The 24,375-nt window shown below is 46.8% G+C and overlaps 1 protein-coding gene across 2 annotated transcripts in view; it reads right to left on the reverse strand.

Moving 5' to 3' along the window:
* Positions 1-24,375, reverse strand: part of LOC128277998 (uncharacterized) — a 66,944-nt gene that overhangs the window by 3,124 nt on the left and 39,445 nt on the right. The window contains exons 2-9 of one of the 2 annotated variants that reach the window (XM_053016620.1): positions 8,848-9,250; positions 8,497-8,781; positions 7,937-8,412; positions 6,571-6,755; positions 4,245-4,440; positions 3,928-4,140; positions 3,633-3,863; positions 1,533-3,553 (exon numbers count right to left, since the gene is read on the reverse strand). In XM_053016620.1, coding sequence (XP_052872580.1) covers positions 3,411-3,553; positions 3,633-3,863; positions 3,928-4,140; positions 4,245-4,440; positions 6,571-6,755; positions 7,937-8,412; positions 8,497-8,781; positions 8,848-9,250 — 2,132 coding nt within the window. In that variant the 3' untranslated portion in view covers positions 1,533-3,410. Of the gene's footprint in view, positions 1-56; positions 253-1,532; positions 3,554-3,632; positions 3,864-3,927; positions 4,141-4,244; positions 4,441-6,570; positions 6,756-7,936; positions 8,413-8,496; positions 8,782-8,847; positions 9,251-24,375 lie in introns of those variants that run through there. The other variant, XM_053016621.1, reaches the window with a different exon arrangement.

Genomic DNA, 24,375 nt, shown 5'->3' on the forward strand with positions numbered 1-24,375 from the left:
TAACGCTCATACTCGCCCTCGACTTCCTTTATCTCCTCTTTGCGCCCGTTACTCACCCAAAAACTTATTATATGTGTTCGGGGTGAACAACTCCTCCACGCGGTAGAAGTAGAACCGGAAGGGTAGGAAAATTTTCACATCGGGCCGCTCGGAGAGCACCGCCTTGTCGGCCTTCTTGGCGTTTCGCAGATTGCTAACACAGATTGCATCCGGCCGTGGTACGTTGCAGACCGCATCGAGCGGGTTGAGGACCTGCGAATTGAAAATTAAGTCAATTGTGATGATTCAGTGAGTGGCGGGGTATTAGTTCTCCGATTGCGTGCCACTTTTTGTGCCACGAAAATGAGATTGCGGAGCGCGAACGTGAAGTGTGTGTGGTAGATTGGCGCTAGAGAAGGTGCAAGAAGAACGTGAGGATCAGGCGCCACATTAGTCGATACGAACGAACGAAGAGCGCGTGTTTTATGTATGCGAAATAAGTTGATGGCAATTTTGATAACATTTGATCGTTTTTACGTAACTTTCGAGAGTAATAAATGGACAAATGATTTTTGAATAATTCAGCACGTCTTAGGTATTGACAAGAAAGCAGAGAAAATGCCTTTAAAATGACTTTCATTCATCGTTTAATATTTTGTTTAGCAATATTTGTACTAATCATGTTCGAATTTGTATGTGAAATCGAGATACACGTTTACTATTTCTTTAAGGCAACCTTTTTTTCTATCAGTGTGTCCAAAATACGTGTTCTAAATTTGTGTAGCTATTTTCAAAGAGACGAAACTCTCGAGCAATCGATTTTTGACGCTACATAAAAGTATGTCTGAGAAATGAGAAATTCTACCAGCGAGCGGATTATGCCGAGCAATGCGGAGACGTGCCGTGGAGCATTAAATTCCCCACCACCCACGTCCCTATCGCCCAGCGGAAGTCTACCGGCAGGTTAAATTCCCCGTTTCATGCCGCATTTGTTCGCCACGACTCCGTTGGCAAAGCAATTAGCGCAAGCCGGAATGCGAATGCGCTTAGTTTCGATTTTGTACTCTGCTTTCCTCTGCTTTTTGTAGCGCGCTTTAGTATCGTGTACATTTAATTAATTTCCAGCATTTTTAAGCCGTTCGCATTAGCTCCCATTATCGATTTTACGTTCCTCTTACTCTGACTTATGCTGTACGTGTTCCGTGATCCTCGAATGGTTTACTTACCTGCCGGAATAGGAAGGATAATATAGATAGCGAGAAGTAGTTGCACTGAGGCCTTTTTTGTGCTTGAGTGAAGTTTGCAGTAGGAAAAAAGATGTTTGTTGGTTTAAAATAGAGCTCACTATTTACACCAAGAGTTTCCCAACAAAGGAGAAGGCTGCATAATTCAAACAGATAGCAGGAAATAGTTAGGAGAGCAATCGAAGAAAGGAACTTAAAGACTAAAGCACACAAACAGTGATACAGAGAAACGTGAAAAAAACCATTCTACACAGCAAGACACAACGATATGTACAATTTTTTACAAAAACTTTCTTTAATAGTGGCAGATTTATACGTAGCTGGTTCACACAACGTACTTTAGGCACAATAGCTTGAATTGTGTTTGAACTTTCGATTTACCGTAGATTTATTTATATGTTTCATACATGGTAACGCCGCAAGCGGGTTGAGGATTGTAGAAGAGCTGCTAATCCGGGGCTGATTTGTAAATCTCATTCTGAGTTTTGACTTGCGCGCGACTATTCGTACGTATTTTATGCGTGCTGCCGATTTTACACAATGATTATAGAGTTTGAAGCGAAAAAGTAAGGTACACACAATGTGAGCCATTTATATTACACAGCGAAGTGATAGAGGTTGACAGAGGGGCAAAATGTGTGTGTCGATGGCGCATTACGCTCTGTCCCCGAGGGAAAGTGAGGATCGTGATGCTTTGAGTATTTACAATGAATGCTGTCCATTCTAAACAGGATGAGGAAATCCGAAACAGGCGTAGAAGGTAAGACAACAGTGTATGATGATGTTAGGCAGTAAGGCAGGATCTGCTACCGTATTTTTCTATAGATCAGAACCGCTGAGTATTATCAAATATTTACAAACTATCCATAGGCCAGGAGCGTTTTGAGGCAAGGCTTATCGGTATTTGAGGGGCGTTACAGTGTCTGTGAATGAGGTGAGTGTTGGAGTAAAATAACTTTATGCTTTCAATTGTATGTTTTCGCTTCTTGCTCGATAAGCTCAGTTCTGCTGAAAAAGAATAAAAAACAAACAAAAAATGAGCAAACAACGAGAAAAAACGAAAATCTGTGAAGCGAAGAATGTAAGAATAGAGAAAAACTACATTCACTACTATAAAAACAAAATTTAAATCAGTATCAGAAAAGAACGAATGATGTAGCAGCTACGTGAAGCTCACGCAACAAAACTCGAAACGGATGTTATCCTTTAAATATGGCGTCCAACGAAAGCCACAAACGGCACTAGCTCTTTTCGGAGCTACGTCGTCATAGTGCTCTGTGTTGTGAAAATGGGGTCAATATTTAATCAGTATGCACGCTGGTGAGTGTGTGTGTTCATGTATGTTATCCAGTTCAGGGCTTGCCGCTGCCAGGATCATATCGCATCCGTAAAAGACTGGGAATAAGTTTGATTTGAATGGAAAGTTGGGGTGGCTTGTCAACTTTCCCGGCCCACCGCGGAATGTAGCAATCGTATCAATCGTGCCTGGTGGCTTGTTGGCTTCGTTGTTCTCCATAACCGTCGGTTAACAGATAAGCGAATTGCCGATCGCCAATCTGGTGCTCTACTCTAGCCTACAAATTAATTTACTTAAATACGGTAAGCTTTGCGCTATAAATTACAAAATAAAAAAACTCGTATGTAAAGTCATGATGCCACACTAATGAACAAAAAAAAAACGTAATAAAATTAAAAGTTTAAACGCCTTTCCAATAAAACTGCCCCGTACACCGCAGGCCTTGACCTGGAGTCTGCTGCAGCTTAGCAAGAGTATTTAAGTGGCGATTGAAAGCGCGTTCCCGTGCTTACAGTGCTCGGATTCGAATCTGGCACATAGAATCCGAAAACTACATGTGAGTGACTGGACACATAAAACCAATATTTCGATCAAAGTTCAAATCTCTCTCCCTCTCCCTCTCTTTCTCTCTGGGTAACGGTCCCGAATATCGCTGAGGCTGGGCGCTACCTAGCTGTTGCCTTTAGAGTAAATGTTTAAAACGTTTAGCGTGTTAAGGGTCGCGAATGAATCGAGAAACAATTGAGCTTTTTTCCTGTTGCAAATCTTTCGCCAACATTCTTCTGCGGCTCGGGTTAGATGGCTTGACTTGTGCCTTCCTTTCGAGCAGGGGGACGCGGAAAGATGCTGGGAAAGTGAGGTTACTTCTAGGGGTATCGGGAAGCGAGCGCTCAGTTGACGGGCGGCAAGTGATCACCGCAGGTTGGGAAGTTTGGTGGCACAGGCGGCAGATCGGCCAGGGTGCCGACCTGCAGGATTAGATTCATTCCTATTACGATGTGGAACAGGAAGTGACAGTGGAACAGCCAGAATCCTGTTCAGGTTGAGAAAGGAAGTCAGTTAGTGTGACACAGTAAACAATGAGGCCGAAGAAGATGGACGAGGTCTGTTACCTGGATTGTCGGCACGGAATCGCAGTACGACGTAGCCGTTGTTGGGGACCGCGATCGTATCCTTCAAAGGTGGCAGATTATACTGTCGGTGCAGCAGACCACGCCGATCGAGGTCGAGCGCGTGCTTGAGGTTGATCTTCTTGACGTTGGAGTCCGGCGAGCGCCCAATACCGATCACGTTGTACGCGTAACCGTGCAAATGGAACGGATGACTAAGGTTCGGTTGTTGGACTGTTGAAGGACAAATTCGTTAAGGGTCGTCTGGAAAATCGTACTTCAAAACCCGCCAATGTACCTTCATCGACCAGCACAACCTCCACGATGGCGTTCAGCGGGATGTCGACCTTGTGCGTGCACATGCAGTTTGCTCCACAGTCGGCTGGCCGATTGTCACCGTTACAGAATTGCTCCGGGTTGATATCGTCGAACTGCGACAGAAGTGGGGCCGGTGCGGACAGGTAGGAGATTTCGTCGATCAGTGAAATCACATGGTCTCCGGTTGGGGCAACTACAGAGTGCAGAAAGAAGCCGAGAAAAGGATTAGCAATCAGCACGGATTACAGTCCGTCGGGAAGTGGGGACCGTCTTTGGGCGGCAATCTCCTCAACTCACCCAGGAAACGGTTGTAGGTGTTCGGCTGGAACAGTTCCTCCGGGCGGTAGAGATAGAAGCGGAACGGCAGAAAAATCTTAACGTCTGGTTTCTCCTGCAGTAGCGCCCGGTCGATCTCCTTGGCGTTTTTCAGCTGACTCACACAGATGGCATCGTCGCGCTGGACGTTGCACTGAGCATCGAGCGGATTCATGACCTACCCGGATGTGGTTTATGATGGCGTTCGGTTTTTTTTATCGGAATGGCATTTTTTTTATCGAACCGGTTCGATTATAATGAGGGAGAGAAAACTCGTTCGATTAAGATTTGATCGGTTGATGGGTGGGTGAATGACAGTTTAATGTTTGGAAATGAGAAGCCGACATCTGAAATGCGCCTTGATTGGAGAAAGGGTCATAAGGACGGGGCCGCTGTTTCTTTGTGTGGCGTGCGACGTCGAACGTTACACAACTGCCCTCGTCCTCGGAGAGCAAAAGGGTGGCTAACGTATTCCGCTTTTTCTTCAAGTTTTCAGCTATCGAAGGACAAGGGAGTGACATGGGCCATCCTACTTTTTTATCAATTGAAAACTGTCAATCATACTGAGAGCTGTGAGGGCCTGCATTGGAGGGGTTTAAAGGGACCACCAGTAGCTTCAGCCAGCTGAAGGAACCAACAGTAATGTTATCATTTTTCTGCTTGAAACTTTCCGCTACACCAAAGAGGGGAAACAAATTTTCCTCCATGGGACCATTGGCATAATGATCCAAGCAGTCCCTGCATTTGGCATCATTTTGCCACCGCCAAAGGCAGCCATAGCGTCGAAAGTAAACAAATATCGGAACCCATTGTTTGCGCCACACCATCCGGCCATTTTAATAATCGGAAGTGGTTACATTTGCTGCTGCAGCTGTATTTCTCGAAAACATGGCAGTAGGCTGGCAGGAATGATGACAACCCTTCGATTAATTACCTGTCAACATGGTTCCGGGGTTTAGTGTGACCAGCGTGACCGCCGTCTAACAATGTCTGGTGTCCACCGAAAACCCAACTCAAAGAATACAAGATTGTGTAAGCATACGGACCGTGCCCCGTGGTTTGAACTCTGACCGGTTCAACCGTGGCATGGCGTTCGTGGCTCAAGTCTGGGCCACGATGGAATCGATTTACTCCGTGTGCTTCCGGCGGGTTGGGAAATCGTATAACGAATTTAGTCCCTCGCAGCAAGACTACGGCTGCCGTGACACTTTCCGGGAAATAATTAATTCACGACCACTTACCGTATTGGGCGGGTGGCGGGGTCACGAGTGTACCAACCGTTTGGCGCTCGAGCGAATACCATATTTGGACGGCCACGGGCGGACGGATCCGCGCGCGCTGCTTCCTGGAAACAGTTTTCTTCGACGGACCACAACTTTTGTTTGATTTGTAATTTCTTGCCGGGGTTTGGTCGATGAAAACGAAGCTTCTTAAAGATTTCACGGAAAGTTGTATGGTTGTTTTGGGGCGTGTGTTTTGGACTGGAAAATGAATTGCTCGGGGGTCCAAATCGTAGAAGGAGGAATATAATTTACAAAGTGAAATTACGGAACTACTCAGAAAGAAAGAAGGAGTATTTTGTACATAAACCCGCATCGGAATGCCGGATATCCTTTTTACACACATTATTATACACTATAGTACAAGCGAAAACGGCAACAGGTGCTCAACTTATGCGGTGTAATGTACAGTTGTGGAAAATCAAACCTGCTATATGCGCAACAATTGTGCAGAAAGAGGGCAAGTGGGAAACAATAGAGATCAAAATCCTGTACAAAGCTTTGCCTTCGCTGCGTCGTATCACACTGATTGAGGTTCTGTCGAAAAGAGAATTATTTACAACCTCTTCAACGCAAGGCGGGATCAAGAACAAGATCGGGATAGCAACCACCTGTGTCCAAGGTATCGAGACAAACGTCACGCACGGAAGTCGAACTCGGCCATTCGGAGGAGTCCGGCCTCCGAAGTTTGGTACTTTGGTGGAGAAGGTCAGAACGGGAAGAAATCATATATTCTGTGCAAATAGTAAAATATTTACAGAAAAGTACACACACAACACACATTAAATGAAGGTCAGTAGCTGCCCCTTCGAGAAATGAAAGAATGTATGCGATGAATGGACACCCTTTGTGTCTAAGGCGCAAAGGACGCCGAGAAAAATAAGAAGGAAGAAAGCAAACCGGAAAGCAGATGAAAGTGGACCTGTCCTGGGCCAGGTCTTGTGGAGGGCCGGAGGGTCGCAGCCGGGCGCAGATGAAAATTGGGTTTTATGGTGATTGATGGTGCTGCTGTTGCTGATGATACTTACAACGCCCTGTGGCAGACCGACATCGTACGTGGGAGGGGGCGAGACAGGCTGATAGGGGCCACGCGCGTACCGAAGGATAGCCAGCTGCTGGGCGCGCTTGATTCCGCACTCTCCGAGACCACGAAGCTGAATCCAGTACGCACCGACCGGCTGGTCGGCAGTGATGACGAAATCGTAACGTTCTCCTGCGAATGGGTAGAGGTCAAAGTTAATGGTCACAGACAGGGCGGACAGGACGGACATTTGAGGGCAGAAAATTGCGCTCCGACCATGAGTCAGGGTACTTGCAGCAGAGTCGCCCCATCAGTCAGGACGAACCCCATAATTAGTGACCAGCTTTAACCTCTAATCCTGGAGCTCACTTTCATTCCCGCCCGTTCGGCAACTGGTGGCCGTGTCGCTTTCTTATCCGGCAGCGTAATCCAAGAATGACTTTCATATTCCATCTACCTTATTCACGGCGTCTAGAACGGGTCGTAGCGCTTATAGACTTGGCTAATGGTCGCTAAAATATTCAACAAAACAGTCACAGACAGCGTGTCTATGAAAGAAATGAAAAAATACCCTCCACGATAATTGGCCACGGCGGCAACATACTGCCCTCCTTACAGACCGGCCCGATGGTCTCTCAATCGGTCATCGAAGCCTCGAAGTGTACTACAAACCGGTCACATCCGCAATCGTTGCATTCTGTACTTACACTTCAATGCACGCGTTAAATGCGTTAAAGCGAGACCTTCATGCCACATAGTAGGGGGTGGTTTGTGCCCTGCGCCGTCCGAAAAAAATGTGCCGACCTTGGATCGGGGCATAGGTTTCTCTTCTTGGCCTGCCCGGGCTACGTGGCTTCGAGTTTCTAGCGCCCCGTAGACACACACGCGTGAGGACCACACATATGCAACATCACCGTTTGGGGCAAGGCCGATCAGGTTGTGCATGTACCCCGTCTTGTCAACTGGCCACCCGCGAAGGGTGGTAGAAAATTGGACGATCATGCATGCAAAGCACCGTAAGCAGCGTAACGCATCACTCGTGACGGATTGACACCCTGTTCTCGAAAATAGTCAAAACTGTGTGCAATGCCAGGCACGGAGCGTGTCTGGCCCAAGAAGAGTTGCTGGAACCTTTGCCGGCAGTTCCTATGCTCCGTGAAAGGTCGTCGTGGCGGATTCGCTTTGAGCAGCCCTCCCTCGACGAGACTCTGACAGTGACCCTCACGTTTCGTATCGCCAAAATCGGAACGCTGTCTTCAAAAGTTTGCTATGTTTTGTATTCTTACGCTATGCTAGGTCCTTTCAAATTCCCGCGGCCTCTCTATTGTTTCTGATTAATTACACCATGCCATTGAAATCCCTTGGATGCGTACCTGAGAACGAGATGATGGTGTTGACTTGCACCGGATGCACGGGTTCACCGTCTGTGGCGATGACGGTCAAGGCGTGCCCCTCGATGGTAACCTGCGCCGGACAGACGGACGCGAACGCGTTGATCATGCGGAACCGATACCGGCGGCCGGGGGTGATGGTGAAGATCTCGAGCGGCGTGTTGGTCATGAAGCCCGTATTTGGATCACGGAACTGTCCTTTACCGTTGATGAGCAGCGATTCAGGATCCTGGCCGGTGTTGACGGCCAGCCGCCCTGGGTAACGCTCGGCAGCGTCCTCGTGCAGCCAGTCGCTCACCAGCATGATGTGCGTGGTCAGATCAAAGTCGTAGAGGTGCGAGTTGGGATCGCGCGACGGTGGCTGTCGGACCACAATGCTACCGTACAGACCGTCCAGCTTCTGCAACCCGGTGTGTGCGTGCCAGAAGTGTGTTCCTGCATTTCCGGTCCATTGATAACTGTGGAACGTTCGGTGGAGACATCCATCTTAATCCTCTGTCGCCTTGTGTGACCGACAACGCAACTAAAGTAACGGCACTTACCGGAAGGTGTTGCCCTGCTGAATAGGGCACTGGGTGACGAACGGTACGCCGTCGTAGTACTGCGTGCCCCGCTGCCAGATACCGTGCCAGTGGATCGTCAGCTCCATACCCTCCATGTGGTTTTCGACGTCGATTACGACGCGATCGTTCTCGCACACCTGTATGCTCGGCCCGGGGATCATGCGGTTCACGGTGAGGATGCCCCTCTCGACACCATCGGCCAGAACGCACTGACAGTGGCTCCAGACGGTGTTGGTAGCGTTCGGTGTGCACACCTGGCAGGCCCTGTCGTTGGGATCACGGGAGAGTTAGAAGAGACGCGGATGCGCTGGTACTTACGCTGGTACTTACGCTCCAAGTACGGTGTAGTACTCCACGGTGAAGTGGTAGTAGCAAATCCTTGGCGGTTCGCCCTCGCGGCACGCCCGCGCACACTCGTCCGGTGCCGAAAGGCTGGGATTCCGACGGAGTTCCGCCGTTGCGCTGGTGCTGAAGTCAAGATGGCGAAACGGTGACCGCGGGTTGGGATTGGCAATGGACGGAAACCCACTGTTGAGGGCTCCGGGTCCGGCCGAGGCGACAACCGGGGACCGAGATCCCGACGTTAACGGCTGGGCCGACGGTTTCAGCGACACCGACGGGTGCGTCTGAAGCAGACCGTGAGTCGCCTGGAAGAAGTTCTTGCTTGGCGGCTCGGACAGGTGTGAGTTCCACCAGGAAGAGGCCGGCGTCTGATCTCGAGTGAAGCCTTCATCTGGAAGCAAACCCAAAAGAAGTCGTGTCACGTTAGTAGCTGCAGCTGAAGAGATTCCATTCCATCGCCAAGTTCAGTTGTGTAATCCACTCCGTAGCACTACTGGACCCGAAGGTTTCTCACAAGCGGTGCGCCTGCTGTAACCCATTTATGCAAAGCATTGAAACTAGACATTCGCTTTTCACACCACCGATCGAAATGCAACAAGAACCGATGCAGGAAAAGTTACACACGAGTTTCGCCATGCCACGGTTGCATGCATGGCATTGCGATGTGTTGCATCGAAATCCGATGCTGCGAGAATTATTGAACAAGCGACCGCAGCACAAGAGGTACTATTTTGAATGGGGTTCCCACGTGCTTTTGCACCACTAAGTGGCGGCTGTTGGTGGTCTCAAAGTCGCGGGGTGCCTCGCATTTGCCGGGCTACAGCTTTGTCCGGGTTCACGAGGTTTCGGAGCAGCTGTTGGTGGGATCTTCGCAACGTGCTCTCTTCAGAGGCGCCAACGCCGTGCCAGACGCAGTGGGAGCGTTCGAAGGAAGTGATGACGATGAATGGATACAAATCTAACGCACGCCACATGCATAATAATATCGCGCATAGATCGGATTGCATTGTTGGCGCTGCGGGGCGCGAAATGAAGCAGAACATACCTGCAAAAGGATGCTCGTGCACCAGACCAGACCAGACGGTTCGGTTACGACTACGCACCGATGGCATCCCGTGCATGTATGCGCCTTTTGATTGGAAATAACTACAAAACCGACAAATCACTTTTGCTTGTGCTGGATGCCTGCTTTGATTAATGTCACTTTTTGGTACACTGTTTGGCAAGACCTTGACATTGTGAAAGATCTTTATATCATTGAAAATATAACGAACTTCCGGTGCCATTTTTAGTAAAGGTTTCGGAGCAAAAAGTACTTTTAGTCAGTTTAGGAAAAAGTTTGTCTGATGGAAGAATCATGGTGTGAGTAATATTTAAAATTGATATAAGAATCACGACAGTAACAGTGGCCAACTACAAATTTTGATTTTAGCGATAAAAAGTGTTTTACTGTTCCTGTCTCGGCAGCTGGATCAATTTTCCACAGCCGTCAACACTTCGGAAAACTTTTGTTCATGCACATTGTGGCGTCGGTGGTCCATGGAACGAAGTACACGGGCAAAGGTCAGCGTTGATCGATACGATTTATCCACCCGCTGGTTTCAATTTTCAACTGATCCAATCGTCGTCATTGGACACAAATTTACATTCCCCTCACTAAACCCTACCTGGCAGTGTTATTTAAAATGTTGCCAACAGCGTGGGCGCAAAAAATGGTGATTGTAAAGTTTAGCACTGGAGCGGCTGGATTTCGGTAAACAGTATCCACAGCTGCCGACGGACCAAGCAATACCTGCGCAGGAGTTGGGAAAAGGCTATATTTCATGTTCCAGCAGGATCACCTGGGCTCAGTAAAGTTTTAGCATTACTCGCGGACCAGTACTCCAGTACACAGTACACACCAGTACGGACCAGGGGTTGGCGCCGGACGGCGGCCACGGACCGGTGGGTGCAGTTCCGCATGCTAACAGGCTCCGGGTGTGCTGTTGTCGTGGAAGGGAAAATGTCAATGTTTGCCATTGAAATAGTACCACCACCGCTCAACGTCTAGGTGAGCAGATGCCTGTCCACAGCGAAAGGGTTAGAAGGGTTTGCGTAGGAAATGGCCGATTCCTCTGTATAGGGTTGGAATAGATCTAATTCGAGGGCGGAAAAAAACGCCACTCTTAGAGTGGACTGATTCATCGAATTTACGTAGACAAAACGCAGCATAAACAGAGAGTGAGTGCTTCTGATTTTTAGAATGTAGCCGAATGTACGATGACCCTGTTCTATTATACCACGGGGATGTAGTCTTTGTCAGTCTTTTAGCCCACACCGTTTATGGTCGCCTTTTTTAGATAAATATTGATTCACGGCTAGCGATTTTAGGGTGATATCCATATTTTCATGTTAGTTCAAATATTGTTCAAATGTTGTCTATGCTCTGCAGGTTCGACAGACCATCCTCCGATCCACCAATCCCTAAATGGAGTTTGAATGGAATAAGAATCAACTGGTCTCAGTATCGAAACGGTTTATGGGGAAAACTTGTTTCGGTTTGAACTGACAGAATAGCAAGACCGTGTGTTCTGGAAGCAATTCTTGGTTCGGCGGTTGCGGGGCATGATTCTCAATTAAAAGCAGTATTCCGTATTGCATAGACTCTATTGAGCTGCACCAGAAGCTGTGGCATCTGTTCTAAATCCGGCATCGAGTCGAGAAGTATGGAAACATTGGAAGTGGCGTTGCTACCAAAGTTTGGGCTGCATATTTCAATTTCAGTTCCTCGGGATGCATCATGGGACAATCGGTAACAAGCAAGCATGCACACCATAGAACTGTGGAACTTCATAACGCGGTAATCGCTTCCGGGATGCTGAGTAAGAGCAGTACAGAGATTAATTTTCGAGATACAATCCCTGATGTACGCTCGTGATGGCCAATCCAAGACAGGAGCTTTTCTCCGGGGTGACTAGAATGTTCGTTTTCTACTGCAGTTTTTGAACTGCGATCAATAAATGTAAGCCAACGGGGATGAACTTTTCGAACAGATGACTTGTGGTTTTAATCAAAATTTTGAAGTTTGTCCATAGTTTTTGAACTACCCCACGTTGAAGTGCTTGTCATGCAAAACAGTGAACGGAAGTGCGCCGCTACCCGTCGGGTTGAAAGGGCAAAATGATGACGGATAGCACATACGGAGGTGCCTGCATGTGTTATGGATGTATGTAACGCACGTGTTTCACGAAATGTATCGTAAAGCACCACAAATGAGTGTTTCGCATGACAGAAAGCCATTTTCGGGATAGATTATTCCGACGATGTGCTAATGCGTGGAACATTGGTCTACTGCACTCACCGTTGTTTAAGCGATAGGTCATTTACCGCCTTTTATATTTAATTAATTAAACAGCTCAGTTATTTTTAAAGCTCAGTTTTACTCAACTCCTGCACAATACCCTCATTTTGGTGGAAAAAAATTGTTAGAAACAAAAACCCTCAGCGAATGGAAAACGCGGACCTCAGAAGTATCACACTCCACGGTTACGTCTCTGTGGTAAAGTAATCGAGCAGTAATAACAGGAAATTGATTTAATTGGTAGCGAGCAGCAGCAGTATTCGATCGATGATGCCGACATAGGCACATCGGATGGGGTTGTGACCATTGGTTGCGTTTGAGTGAAGAAGCCAGACCACATTAGGTGCCTAGTCAGCTGGGTTGATGCTGACGAGCTACTTCGAACTGTGCGTCGTGTTGATTATGGCCTATCGGGCAGAAAATGTGATTGTATTGTACGAGGTGGGAATGAACTGCTAACAATTTTGGTGAGTACTTCTTTGACTAGCGGACATTTCGATAGTTCAAACATTAGACTACCTTTGGTCTATTTGATATGTTCGAAGGATAAATCGTGTGCCCGGTAAGCTTCTATCCCCGATCGAGCTTCATATATTGCTGTCGAAGGTTTGTCTAGTGGCTGGCATTGACTGTAAATCACCCGTGACTCTGCCGGCAAGTGGAAGCATAGGCAACTGAAATATTCATACTAAAAACGAAAAACTGTCATGGTTGCATGTGGCAAACGAAGCTTGCTGCTCCGCTATCCGCCTATTATGACTTACGATTGTCCACATCACATCGTGGGGTCTCATGGGGTTTTGGTAGGAAGTTTTCTTTTCTTCTGCCATAATTTCAGCTCCACACTTTCTGTGCATTGCGAGCCGCACTGATTTACCGACCGCCCGCTTACCGATCGTTGCTAGCTGCCAATCGTAAATCAATCCGTGTGCTCCAGCTTTGATTGAGGAGTTCGGTTCCCGACTGGGCCTATGCTCTCCGCGGCACTTGAGCGAAACTTGTCAGATCTCTCCCCAATTAAAGTAGCGGCGGTGACCGGCCAAGAGCACTTCATCATTCGGTGCACCGGTAACCGGGAACCGCGGCGTGTCATTAATTAGGGACTCGCGCGTGGATGATGCTGGTGGCAGTGTCGGTGCTGCTGGTGGCGGCGAAAGTCCCTTGGCTGAGGCCGCGTGGTTCGTCGGGGTCGGAAGGTCGGACATCTGTTGTGGCCGTTGTTGTTGGCGGCAGTGATGATTGAGTGTCCGTTTCCCCGTTTCAGGTCGCGAGACTTGCAATGCACATCGGACGGTGATCCGGTTGCTCGTAAATAATCTTTACCGCCAGCCCTGGATCCTGTGGACCGTTATGTAAATCAAACGCGGAAGTGTGGAGAACCAATCGACAATGTGTACACATTGTAGCGATAAGCGGATCAATCCCCCGTCCAGTCGATGGCCAAAGTGAAGGAAAAATAATAAATCACTCAAAAATCTCCCCAGTGGCCAATCGAGGAAACGATTCATACGCCCCGTCCCGGGGGTCGATTGTGAGTGCTTGTTTAATAAGTGAGATATATGGAGGCCATATTGCCGTTGGTCGAGATGATGACCCATCCGTATCGCGAAATTCGCGTCCGAAACAACAGGCACAGTTCATTAATGAATCTTTGATTGCGTGGAAAATCAATTCGATTCGGAGAAGATAGGCCATGTTGTGTGATGCGAAACAAGGCGGTTGGCGAAGATTATCACGCAATGCGCGGTACGTACCGTTATATGAGTGAGCGAATTTGATGATGAATTACCTGCCAAAAAGTGGCCAAAACAATGATTGCAGCACACGGGGCTGTTAATGTGCACAGGTGTTGCCTAGTTGGAATTGGTTCAACTTGGTTTTTGGTGCGAAATAAGGTGATCGAAGCTTTTCGGCTCTCTTTTGATTGACCGAAAGAAAATTGGGCCAAATTTGATGTAATCTGATTTTGAGGCAGTGCACTTTATTTTGAGGCAGTGTTACGAATTTTCACTTGACACTCCAATCAAAGCGAAGTCCTTCGTCCTTCTTTGTTGGGAGGAGCCCAATATTGATCAGCTTTAGAACACTTTCAACATCCCGTCCACCGCTGCCAACCGACATTGGCACTATGTTGCAACAAAGAAATCCATATGATGGGTGGTGGTAATGGAGTGGTTCATATCGGTGATCGCGAATGTATCACGCTTCGTTGAGTATGCGTGCGATTGAACAAAAAATTGTTTTCTTTTTTTTTTGTTGCTAAAATATGTCGCAACAATAATCGAATTCGCTAATGAAATCAAACCGTGAACTCCACCACAGCTCCTCCATGCCACTTAAAGTTGGTCATGAAATCGGTTAATGGACACCGATCGGTTGTAAAAAGCATTAACGAAGAGTTTCTGCCAGTGTGTTGTGTGTGTGTGTGTGTGTGTGTGCCAGAGAATGAAAAAATGAACAACTGGAGTGTGTGTGTGTGTGACGGTTGTGGAAAATTAGCGAAGAAAATGCAAGATTTTACGAAAGCCGAACCGTTACCGACTTTGCCGGTAACAATCACTCTGTACTTGCACTTTCTTATGGAAACACATTAGCTTATTGGAGCAGCTTGGAAGCACTTGGGATCAGCTTGTGTCCTTCAGTTTCCTTCTGGTACTTTCGGGCAAGCTTTTAAGCGAAGTAACTGTGACCACGGGCTGGGTTAAGCACTGTAAAAGCCGCCCGGCACGCCTTATTGGAGTAATAACACTTTTCAAACGAAACACATTATTCGCTTCGCTCGTCCGTGCCGCCATGATGTTTCTACGAGAAATCTAATCTTCATTAATCTCATTTTCATCTTTGGCGAAGCCATGACAACGCGCTTGGTTGTGCTTTTTATTTAATTGCTAGCTGTCAGCATACAGGGCACAACACCTTCGGAGCTGGACCGCTATTCAGCATCAAATCAACAGGGACCGACCTGAACTGTCAGCAGCAGCGGCCCGACTATGATTGATGTAATTAAATGTGAGCATACACATAGCAAGCTGGGCAGTAAAATCATTACCGACCGAACCACACTGCCCGCTGCCGGTGCGATTAATGGGTGTTTGGATTTTGACACTTCGATCTGTTGTCAAAGCAACGTACTTCCCGCTCGGTCCGTGGCAAACCCTTGCCAATTAGGGTGGAGACGCCTCACGTTAACTAACGTCGTGAGAGATTTCGCGAGAGTGCCAACGCTTCGGCGACGTGTACTGTCTCAAGCGCAAGCACCTTTTCAATGCTCTTTTTCCGATGCATTAATGGCGTGAAGGGTTACATCGAACTGATAGCACAATGAGCCGCAAATCGCACGTGAAGCAAAAGCACCGAAAGTGGCAAAGTGGCTGGCACATGGTTTGCTTACTGTGCGATTCGTGCGCTGCAGTTGCGTATGAGTGCTTGGCTTCATTTTCTCCCACTTCATAAAGCCTAATGTGCAGCCTACGTCGTAGTAAATGGTTTTATGGGCACCGAACTAGAGCACCGCCCGTGTTGCGCCAGGTTAACGAGTGTGCATAATTAGTCTACTTAGTGGAGATTTCAAAATGGGTCTTTTTCAGCCACTTTTCTTGCTTGCTTATCCAGTTGTGAGACGCAGGAACGCGATGTGCCATTTACCATGGAATGTTAATGTGACGCTTTCCATATTTGCCATGCAATTGTAACCGCAATGATAAAGACTTACAAGCACGTTGGAACCATATGCAAGAATTGGGTTTTGGTGTAGTTTGTAGGCTAAACTGTAGAGTCCTAGCACCGGTTACACAAACAAATATTAATCAAAACCTCCGAATCCTTTGTCGTGGCCGTGATGAAAGACACTGTAATGTTCCCCAGAAAAAAATGAAATTTGCCGAACTAATGGAGAGCAAGTTACGTAATGCAGTGTGAGCTTCACAGTATTTTAACCTGGTTCAAGTTTGTTAACTTGAATTTCGAATTCTGCAGTGATAGGCTAGGAAGTCCATGTAGATTGTCCGTTGAATTGGCCACCTTAAATTATTCCATTAAAATCCGTTCTACCCGGTTGGTTGAACGATGTCATTTCATAGGCCCAGGATTTCCAAAAGTTCTTGCTCACGATTATTATTCATTCGCTGAATAACGCTAATCCTGCATAATGCTGCTGCCCTACTTGTACAGCGGATGGTCCGTTTTCCTGGTTCTTCAATGGTTGGTCGTAAAGTTTCTTACCTGGTGGCAAAGAGAACACGGAAAGGATGTTATTAGTTTCAGTTGTTTAATATTTCGATGACGGATGAGTGAAAATCGTCTCCATATCAAGGCCGCAAGATAATTTTTTTGTTCCACATACGTTCGCTATAGCTAACCCATCGACGCATAAACTAAGGAATGTAGATTTTATGTTTTCCTTCCAGGAAGTTTGTGCTGCGGCGCCGGTACGGCTAATAAAAGTTTTTATTGCTTTTTTTCACGCGTTGAAAAAAAGTTTGCAATGTTGCAGTTGCCGCCATTGAATAATTCATGTCGCTTTGTTATGTCTGATAGAATATAAATAGGATATTTCACAATGTTTTGACGTCCAAAACCACAAAAAACTGGCAACCATTGCACCCCAATGTTTTAAAACTAAGGCGGAAAGCAAAAAATGGCTGACTGCACACATATTGATAGACAAAACCAAGTTTGAAAATATAATGGTGTTCTTCTGGCCACAAACAGGGTATTTAGCACGATGTGCGTTTTTTCTTAATCTGTTTTTCTCTCTTGCCAACCCTGCGCTTGGTTTTGTCGAAACTTCACAAATGCATAATACGCCCTTTAGTGCACGCAATGGTTTTGACGGGTCCCATAATTATGACGCCGTCAGCGAACAAAACTAAAGCTTTTCTTCTTCTTTTGGCGCTACAACCGCTGAGCAGTCTTGGCCTGCACCAGAGACGATGTTAATCTCTGATGCTCTTTTTCTGTAACATTTTAATTTTTACGGACGGGATTGTTAGCCCCGCGCCAACCACCCTGTCACGCCGGTATCGGGAATCGAAACCATGGCCGGTTGAGTGACAACCGATCCCGGGATTCGAACCCAGGCCAGCTGCGTTGACAGCGAAGAGCGTTACCGACTGCTCTATCAGCGGGGCTAACTAAAGCTTTTCAGTCGAGCGTAATGTGACACCATTTTCTCTACCGTCTGTATAATATTTCTTTCCCTAGCTAAAGGTGTGACCTGAAACACTACGGAGAATGAAACATCCTGCGGCAGGTTGGTTGAGCACGATTGTTCACTTGACTTATCTGGCAGTGGCTGTTTGACATTTTCGACATTTGTCCCATGCAATCCATCCAGATACTGAGCTAACGTCCGGTCTCACTTCAACAGTCCCAATCGAACGGTTCGGATGACAGTGGCTATTAATTTACAGTTTATGTCTCCGGAGCACCTGGGCACCGGAGCACCGGAATTGATTAACGTTTTACCAGCGTGACTCGTCAGTCTCGTCTAGTCGGTGGCTGTGAAGATCTTCTCGGTAGCTCCCGCGCTGCTAATTGAATTGTAGTCGGTACGGTGCCCGAGCCAAGGTAGGGATAATCGTCGCGTAGTGCGATTGATATGCATTATGCGCTGTACCACTGCACTTCCTGCACTACAGTCGACGCGCAATGACATTCTCGAGAGTCAGGCCACTGATCGTAGAGGCGGCCAGCGAGTTGCGATAATTGATGAATTACGATTTTGAGCGCTCAGAAGCAGAAGTAGCAGGCCGGGTTAGGTGGCAAGACACGGCCAGGCGTACTTAAGATGAGTAATGGTGGGATGATGGGCACGATAAGTGGTTTCCCTTTCACGATCAATGGGGAGGTCTGTCGGAACTGTTGTGACTGTTGTTCATGGTGGTGTACGCTTCGGATTAACGCAAAGTTGATGGAACGATTTGTCATAAAGTTTAACCTTTTCTATTGGGACGATTCGTGTGGTGACGAGTCTACCAAATGCGATCTTTGTAATCACCTCATTTCAATTGAAACTCGAAAGCACTGACAAATGGGGACAAATTTGTTTCAAACCCCTTTGACTGCCAGCATTTAGGCGTTGACAAGGAAGTACTTTGAAATGACGTCAAGAAATGGACAGCCAATGGTAGGGACATGATATTCATTCAATTCATTTTGAGGAACAAACCAAATAATGTAAAAAGCTGACTTATTATATAGCTTCATCCTCCGACTGGGCTCCAATATCTACCATACAAATTTCCCGCCACATTGAAGGTCCGATTACGATGTAATTCATTCAATTATCGTCGCCAACGCCCGTCGAAACAAAAGCTGCAAGTCACGAAGAAAGCACGTCCTCCCTTTGCTTCATCAATTAAATCGATTGACTAGCCGCATAAAATCCGCTTTCAGCTGTAATCGTTCGTAACCGAAGCCAAGCATTCCGCTTTGGCTACAGCCAACGCAAAACGGCGATTCATTTTTTGCTTCTGCTTCATTCGATAGGGAAAGTAATTCGATCATTGCCGTGAAGGATTAGAAAATAAAACACGCATTTCTCTGCCGCTCGCCGCACGGCCATTTGACGATGGCATTGCATTTGGCAGTGGCACTATACGGTGGTGTGCACGAGCACAAAAATCGTGCATCCGAGGCAGTCATGCGAAGCCATAGGCTGTGTTTTGACGAAGGGAAGAAGGCTGGGCGGGGCTTTTAATAGAAGCAAGAAAAGAAAAAACCGCCTTATGGCTTGCACTTGGGCGCAGTTTCCCAACACTCTCAGTGCTGCAGCGCGCTAATGTTGTTTCGCTGACCTACACCTTGAATTAACCATTTCAATGCAAAATTTGTTTTCAATGTTACTACTGGGGTTGGGTTGGATGTGGTTGGAGCGGCTTTTCTTCGCGATTTGCTTTTCGATGCGCTCCTCCCTTCATCGTCTTCTCGGTTCAAGCATTCGGATCTGGTACATTCAGTCCTCGCAATTGAAACGCAAAGCTTTGCGTGGCTTCCAGCTGCGGAGGTGCAGCTGCACATGCATGCGATGCACTTTCTATGTGATGCACGTGTACCACCTTCGTGGAAGTAACTTATGGCCTTATTTCGCGTGATGAGCGACCACCGTACCACACAGTACGCGCGGTAGTGCGTGCTAGGCCTTCAAGTTGACTTAAATTTTGCATAGATTTCCATTTCGCTGTTGAAACGTTATGCTACTTGTTGGAGCAGTTTGTCGAACGGGAATAATTTAAGCGAAACTGCACAGGATGATTGATAGGAAAAGCGATGCACACGAACCACAAGTGGCATGCATTTATACACTCGATTTGCAATACTGTTGTCATGCTTGCCATTGCGTGTAATCGTAAGCTAGAAAAGCAACATTTCAAGGACACTGACTAAGGTTCTAAACACATCATATAAGCAAAACTTATTTTAATGTGCTTCTTCAGCTTCTGAATTAGAAGAAATAATTGCTTCAAAGCCGATAGGACACCAAGAAGCGAGTGGTAGATTAAACGAGGTAACGTTCCTTGCCGAGCTGTTCTTTTGGTGAAGGTTTCGTTCCGACGTCGCTAATTAACGGTCGCAACATGTTATTTCCTCACTGCGTGCCGATGTACATTGTACCGATCGACCACTATGCCGCTTGTTTCCCAACAAGGTAAGTGCTACCACCCAAAGACGAGAGCCGGCTTGTCTTGCTTGTGGCCGCGATCAACGACTGCCACCGCCACCAAAGTATAGATACAATATCTGCAAAGTTTTCAGAAATCACCCGTTTCCTTTTGCCCACCGGAATTGGATCTGCCACATTTGGAGGAGCTAATTATCGCGCGGTAAATGCACCACTTGGTCCATCACGGAGTGCAACGTTCAATGCTCACTCGGACCTACAGCATCAATGAGAAACTAAACAATTACCAGTCCCCATCGTATTCGATTATGCTGACGATGATCGAGTTGATTGACGTGGCTTGGACTGACCTCGTAGATCGCGTTGCTGGTCGATTTGTTGAGGAAAACAGAAAAAGGCTATCATTTGGAATTGGCTTCTCCTGCCCGATCAGTACATAGCAATAATCCCCGGGGAGGACTAACTTATGGCGGCTTTCGAGAGATTTTTTCAGACGAGTAGTGCATGCAGCAATGATTGAGACCTACAAGATGACGACGAAAGCTACAAAAAAGGCACAAAAATCCGACATCTCACAGTATAAAATCCACAATTGGGCTTGGGTAACGGACGCATCGTAACGAGTTACGGTACTGTTACCACGCGTTGTGTAAGAGGAGATTGTTTTTTTTAAGAAAATTAATACCCCTACTGGTCGTCGCGGTTCGTAGGTGTGATGGAAGTAGGCTCATTACGTGTTTGGTTGTCCTCGCAACGAATGTTGAGGAATGGTTGGAATGTATCGATACAACTCTGTTAGTGCCCCATGAGAAGACTTCGGTGGAGAACATTCCGTCAGGGGTCGCAGAAGTAGAACAAAAACTAGACATTCTTTTCGCAGAACCTCTATCCTCAGCAACGACTGGGCCAATTATTGGTGCCCGTAGACCGTGTGCTTCTAATGATCATTCGCCATGCGATATAAGGAGACATTCTGCAATTTCGCAGAATCCACCCTTGTTGAGTTGACAGTTGTGACAGCTCATGTATCCGTGTAGCTGGTCGCCAAGGTGACAAGGGATTGAACGGCGCCGAAAGTGAACCGTTCCAATTCTGTCGCCTACTCTAACTGTTACTGATGGCTATGGCTTATGTGATGTTAGGAGAAATCTGCATCAAAACCGGGTTTGTTCTTCGTGTCACCGTACATTCGTCGCAAATGTCGTTAAATTCTACTTCTTCCGTAATGGCTTAGTGGAGCGATACGGTTCCGCCTTTTTTCTGTCGCTGACACAACACCTGTTTGGCATATGCACGTGGACATAACAGTCAGGTTGACACCCTAGCCGGAAGGTAGAAAGGAAGGCAACTGCTTACGGTATCAGAAAACGGTTTCCTCGCGAGAATCGAGAGAGTATCAATTACGCCATTGCATGCAGTCATTTCATGGACGTTAAGATGCGTCCTTGAGACCTCTTGGAGACCGGTCCGAGGGTATGCAAATCACACGGCCTCAACGTCCATTGGGTAACTTCCTTACTCGGCACCGCCCTATGCAGGTCCGGTTCCCAGGCTAGCCCAAAGTGACTCATTACCACAAAACGATGGGATTGTTGTTTCCCGCGCGCAGCACGATTGCAGCAAGCATTCTTGAACTAACAGACAGCTCACACGGGTCCATTAGAGCAATGCAAGTAATGCTGGCGATGATGATGATGAGGGGAGCAAACTGGAACAGTATAGTCTGGTCGTGGCATTTTAAATACTCCATTAAACCAATGTAGAGCCAATGGTTCGCTCTCACGCAACCTTTCTTGAGTTTTTCGCTCTGTCTCCTGTCGCATGCTCTGTCCTTGCCGGGTTTTGCGTTTTGTTCTAATGATTATTGATCGATTAGTACAATGTAACGGCAATTGTTCCTTCGAAGTGGGTCAATTTTGCGTTGATAAGCGCAAAATATAATCATATCTTTCGCGATGTGTGCGTGCGTGTAGCTACAGCTGGTTATGTGATTGGTATTCTCGTTGCAGCAGCGTGCGTGCGTTCGTGTGGGCTCATAATGTCGGAGGTGCCAATTTTGCAACGATTTCTTCGAAGGACTGTTATTCGGTCGTGCTCGTATAGTGGCCATAATTCGCGGGTCTTTTGCGACCTTCCGGGGTGCGGCTCTGATGATGGCATGGAATCGATTCCATTTAACAACTCTGGTTTCGATCGAAATAATTGGCAAGCAGGTTCGATGGGCACCCGGCTGGGCAAATAAAGCAATTGACCGCAATTGGGGAGCAATTATCGGTTGGTTTTAGAAATGTCGTTCGTTAGAATTTTGCACCGACCGTTATTCAGCAGAGTTTCGTTTGATTTGGTGAGGTCAAACGAAATTGCAGCAATGCGTGCTTGTATATTATTTAATTGCTGTCTCACTTCCCGTAGAGTGGCATGTTTTATTCATAAACACCAATAAATCCGCTCACCGTTCCGCGAAAGGATGATCGCGGTTAAAGGATTGCGTTTAAAAATGAATGAGCGCAACGTGAGCGGCTCTTTCGGTGAATGGAACACACGGCAAAGGTGAAGAAATAAGGTTAAAACTAAACTAAAACACGCACGCCTTGCAAGCCTGTTGAATGGAAGGGCTAGTTTACGAAGTTCTCTCAACGAAAACTTGCACTGAAAACTCGTTTCCCATCGAGGGGAGAACATTTTTCTGATTGAGCCAACGCTCATTAGATGCAGACATTTTAATTAATCAGACCCAAAACACACATTCCACACGTCGTGTGACATTCGACTGCGGTGTCGCCTCGCTCACTGACGTGCGATCGTTCTTTCGTTCCGAATAAGGATACCCGAGAGCGGTGTAATTGAGGTGTTACAAGACGCTGGGCTCCGCAGCCTTGTCCACCACAATTTGGCAGGAGAGGAGAGGCCCACGATGTTTTCGAAACTGCTGAAAACCGGACCGCTGGCTCAACGCCAACAGAACCGATCAATCGTCGGCGAAGTGTACCAAAACGTTTCCACAGAGAGCACCACACGGTAGCTTTATGGTGGATTGCGAAATGATAACTGCGAAAATGGCACAAATTTATCTATCAATTAAACTTTATTAAAGTCTCGAAGTGTTGATGGCAGCCCTGTGGTGAAAGGGCCAGTGCGGTCGACTAGCAGCAGTCAGTGTTGGATGGTTGGGTTTCTCGGTATGTTCCGAAAATCAGCTCACACCGACAGTCCATAAATTTTGAATCGATCCCACTGCAAAACTGTCGCGTAAATCGCAGCATGTTGATTATCACCTGTCAAGCCGTGTGCAGTTGTCAGCACCGCACCGCGTTCGTATCGTAGGCCGCAGTAAAAGCCGTTCGGAGCCTTTTACTCAACTCTATGCAATGTAGGTAGACCTGGGGAAAAATCATGGAGTGCGCTCAGTTCTACTGATCTTTAGGTGATGATATACCGTGTCATGTTTATCGCACCACGCTCAAAAGACAGGACCTTTCCGTAGGCAGCCTACAAGTGATGTGGCATAAAAAGAATCCAAAGTGGCCGGAGGACCGTGTGCGGAAAGCGTGTTATTAAAGTTGCCTCGCATGTGGCGATTAAATCTTAAGATAAACTGCTTTTATGGATGCGAAATATAATAACGTATTTCTGTGCAGGTAGATATCATTTCTACTTTGAAAAATAAGCTGGATAAGGAATAGAAAACCGAAGAAAAAGACTGGCAAGGATTAGAAAACAAAATAAATAATTACTATAATTGCCTTGTAGGCTTTTTATTCTGCCAGCAGGGTCTTATGAGAGCTTGTAAATGCTGGTAAAATATGGAACATGACAAATAACTCCCATGAGCGTCATGGTGTGTAGGTATCTAAAGTATCCAAAAGATTATGGCTTTCAATTTTTTTCTCGGACAGGATACGGGGAACTATGATAGTCATGAGACCATAAATCAATCAGGACTGCGTCTGTGTGAATTTCCATTTACGGGGATGTTGGAAGTTTTCTCATAAAACACTCAGATATAGTGACGCGTTAAAGCTTGTCTATTGTGATCATCTAGCACCTTCAATGCCGTACCTCTGTTACTCAAGGGATTGTTCTAAATAAGCTTGCAAGTTCATGTATTTCATTTCAATGTAAAAAAAGAACCATCGAAAGGATGCAGTCTCACGCAACTGTGAATCTCTCTTTCGTTTTACGCCTCACGTACTTTTGCTTCTAATCTGAAGATAGGTACCAGTGCTGGGTTAGATGGTTTGTTTGTTTTCCAAACAATAAGGTAATTATAAATCGGGGCCTTAGAAGACTTTCCTTAATGGCACGGTGGCAACCATAACGTAGGCATTCCATGTTTGCAGCCGATCTGGGGAGGGTTACGAATTCAGCGTACTCATTAGCCGGATTATTGGGGCCCTCCGGGAAAAAGGGATCGTTGCCCGCTGTGGGCAGTAATCACCGGTCGACCACATGGACCTCACGCTAATCAGCGTTACGGTCGTGGTGGAGGTTCTTTCAATCCAAGTAAAGGATGTGAACTGATTAATTAAACGTGCTTCAGAAAACCAAGACATGT

Source organism: Anopheles cruzii, chromosome 2, assembly GCF_943734635.1.
Source record: "Anopheles cruzii chromosome 2, idAnoCruzAS_RS32_06, whole genome shotgun sequence".
NCBI lineage: Eukaryota > Metazoa > Arthropoda > Insecta > Diptera > Culicidae > Anopheles > Anopheles cruzii.